This window comes from Cebidichthys violaceus, unplaced genomic scaffold, assembly GCF_023349555.1.
Source record: "Cebidichthys violaceus isolate CVI_PGR_0920_01 unplaced genomic scaffold, fCebVio1.0.p SCAF_38, whole genome shotgun sequence".
Lineage (NCBI taxonomy): Eukaryota > Metazoa > Chordata > Actinopteri > Perciformes > Stichaeidae > Cebidichthys > Cebidichthys violaceus.
The window spans coordinates 1998043-1999180 of record NW_027176572.1 but is presented as its reverse complement, the minus strand read 5'-3'; the positions used below and the strand labels follow the sequence as shown (position 1 = coordinate 1999180).

Sequence of the window (1138 nt, the reverse complement as noted above, 5' to 3'; positions counted from 1 at the left end):
TCCTTTTGTGCGGACAGGTGACCCGTTTGTGTCCCAACTCTCCACACTCGAAACACCGGAGGTGTCCGGAGCTGGCGTACACCATGTAGGCTCCGTCTCCGTGCTTCACCCTGAAGGACACCTCCAGTGTTTGAGTCGGTGAGTCGAGAAACATGAACATCTGTCTCCTCAGAGACTGAACGTGTCTCAGTTTAGGGTCTTTGCATCCCAAACTCACAGATTTTAACCCGCTGGCAAATTTCCCGAACCTCCGGAGCTCCTTCTCCAACAGCTCGTTGGGGATGAACGGTGGAACCCCGGACACGGTGATCCGTGGAGGAGCGCTGACAGCGGGAAGACCTGCTCTAACGCGTCCCGGATGAACACTCCACTCTCGATCAGCTGGTGGACCAGAGGCTCTTCTCTCAGGAACACCACCACCGCTTTGTTCATCCTGGAGGCGAAGCACAGCCGATCGTGTCCCACCTGCTCCCCGACAGCCAGCAGCACCTCCTCCACCGGCACGCTGGTATCCGGGGGGACGATCCTCACTCCTTGCCGGAGAGACGGAGGTGGCGTCTCGGCGGACGCCATTCCTCCTGAATGGAGTGAAGAAGAAGAAGAGAAGTGTAGAAGAAGAGAAGTGAAGAAGAAGAAGAGAAGTGAAGAAGAAGAGAAGTGAAGAAGAGAAGTGATGAAGAAGAAGAGAAGTGATGAAGAAGAAGAGAAGTGTAGAAGAAGAGAAGTGATGAAGAAGAAGAGAAGTGTACAAGAAGAGAAGTGAAGAAGATTTTTTTTTTGGGATTTTTAAAATTCTTTTATTGATCTAGAACAGATCACAGTCACGTCATCAACCCAAAACAAACAAGAAAAATAAAACAACTCCAACAACAACAGAAAACTACGTATCAAACATGAAACTCAGCTTTTTACTTCAGTCATCAGTTGAACTTTCAACCTGAACTAAATATCAAAAGTATAACAGACTCAATAAAAGTCTTAGATTCCATCTGTCCAATAGTTAGACCGGATCGTCCCCTGAAGGCACCGCGGTTCATAGGTTCCATCAGCAGACTTCTTCTTTAAGAAGTGAAGAAGAAGAAGAGAAGTGATGAAGAAGAGAAGTGAAGAAGAAGAAGAGAAGTGAAGAAGAAGAGAA

The 1138-nt window shown here is 47.7% G+C and overlaps 1 protein-coding gene across 1 annotated transcript in view; it reads right to left on the bottom strand.

Moving 5' to 3' along the window:
* LOC137884393 (uncharacterized) overlaps positions 1-1138 on the bottom strand; it is a 5444-nt gene extending 4306 nt beyond the window's left edge. Inside the window, exon 1 of the mRNA XM_068726181.1 lies at positions 1-1138. This exon is cut by the window's left edge and continues 425 nt beyond it. Within this exon, the coding sequence (XP_068582282.1) occupies positions 1-160 (160 nt within the window). The 5' untranslated portion in view covers positions 161-1138.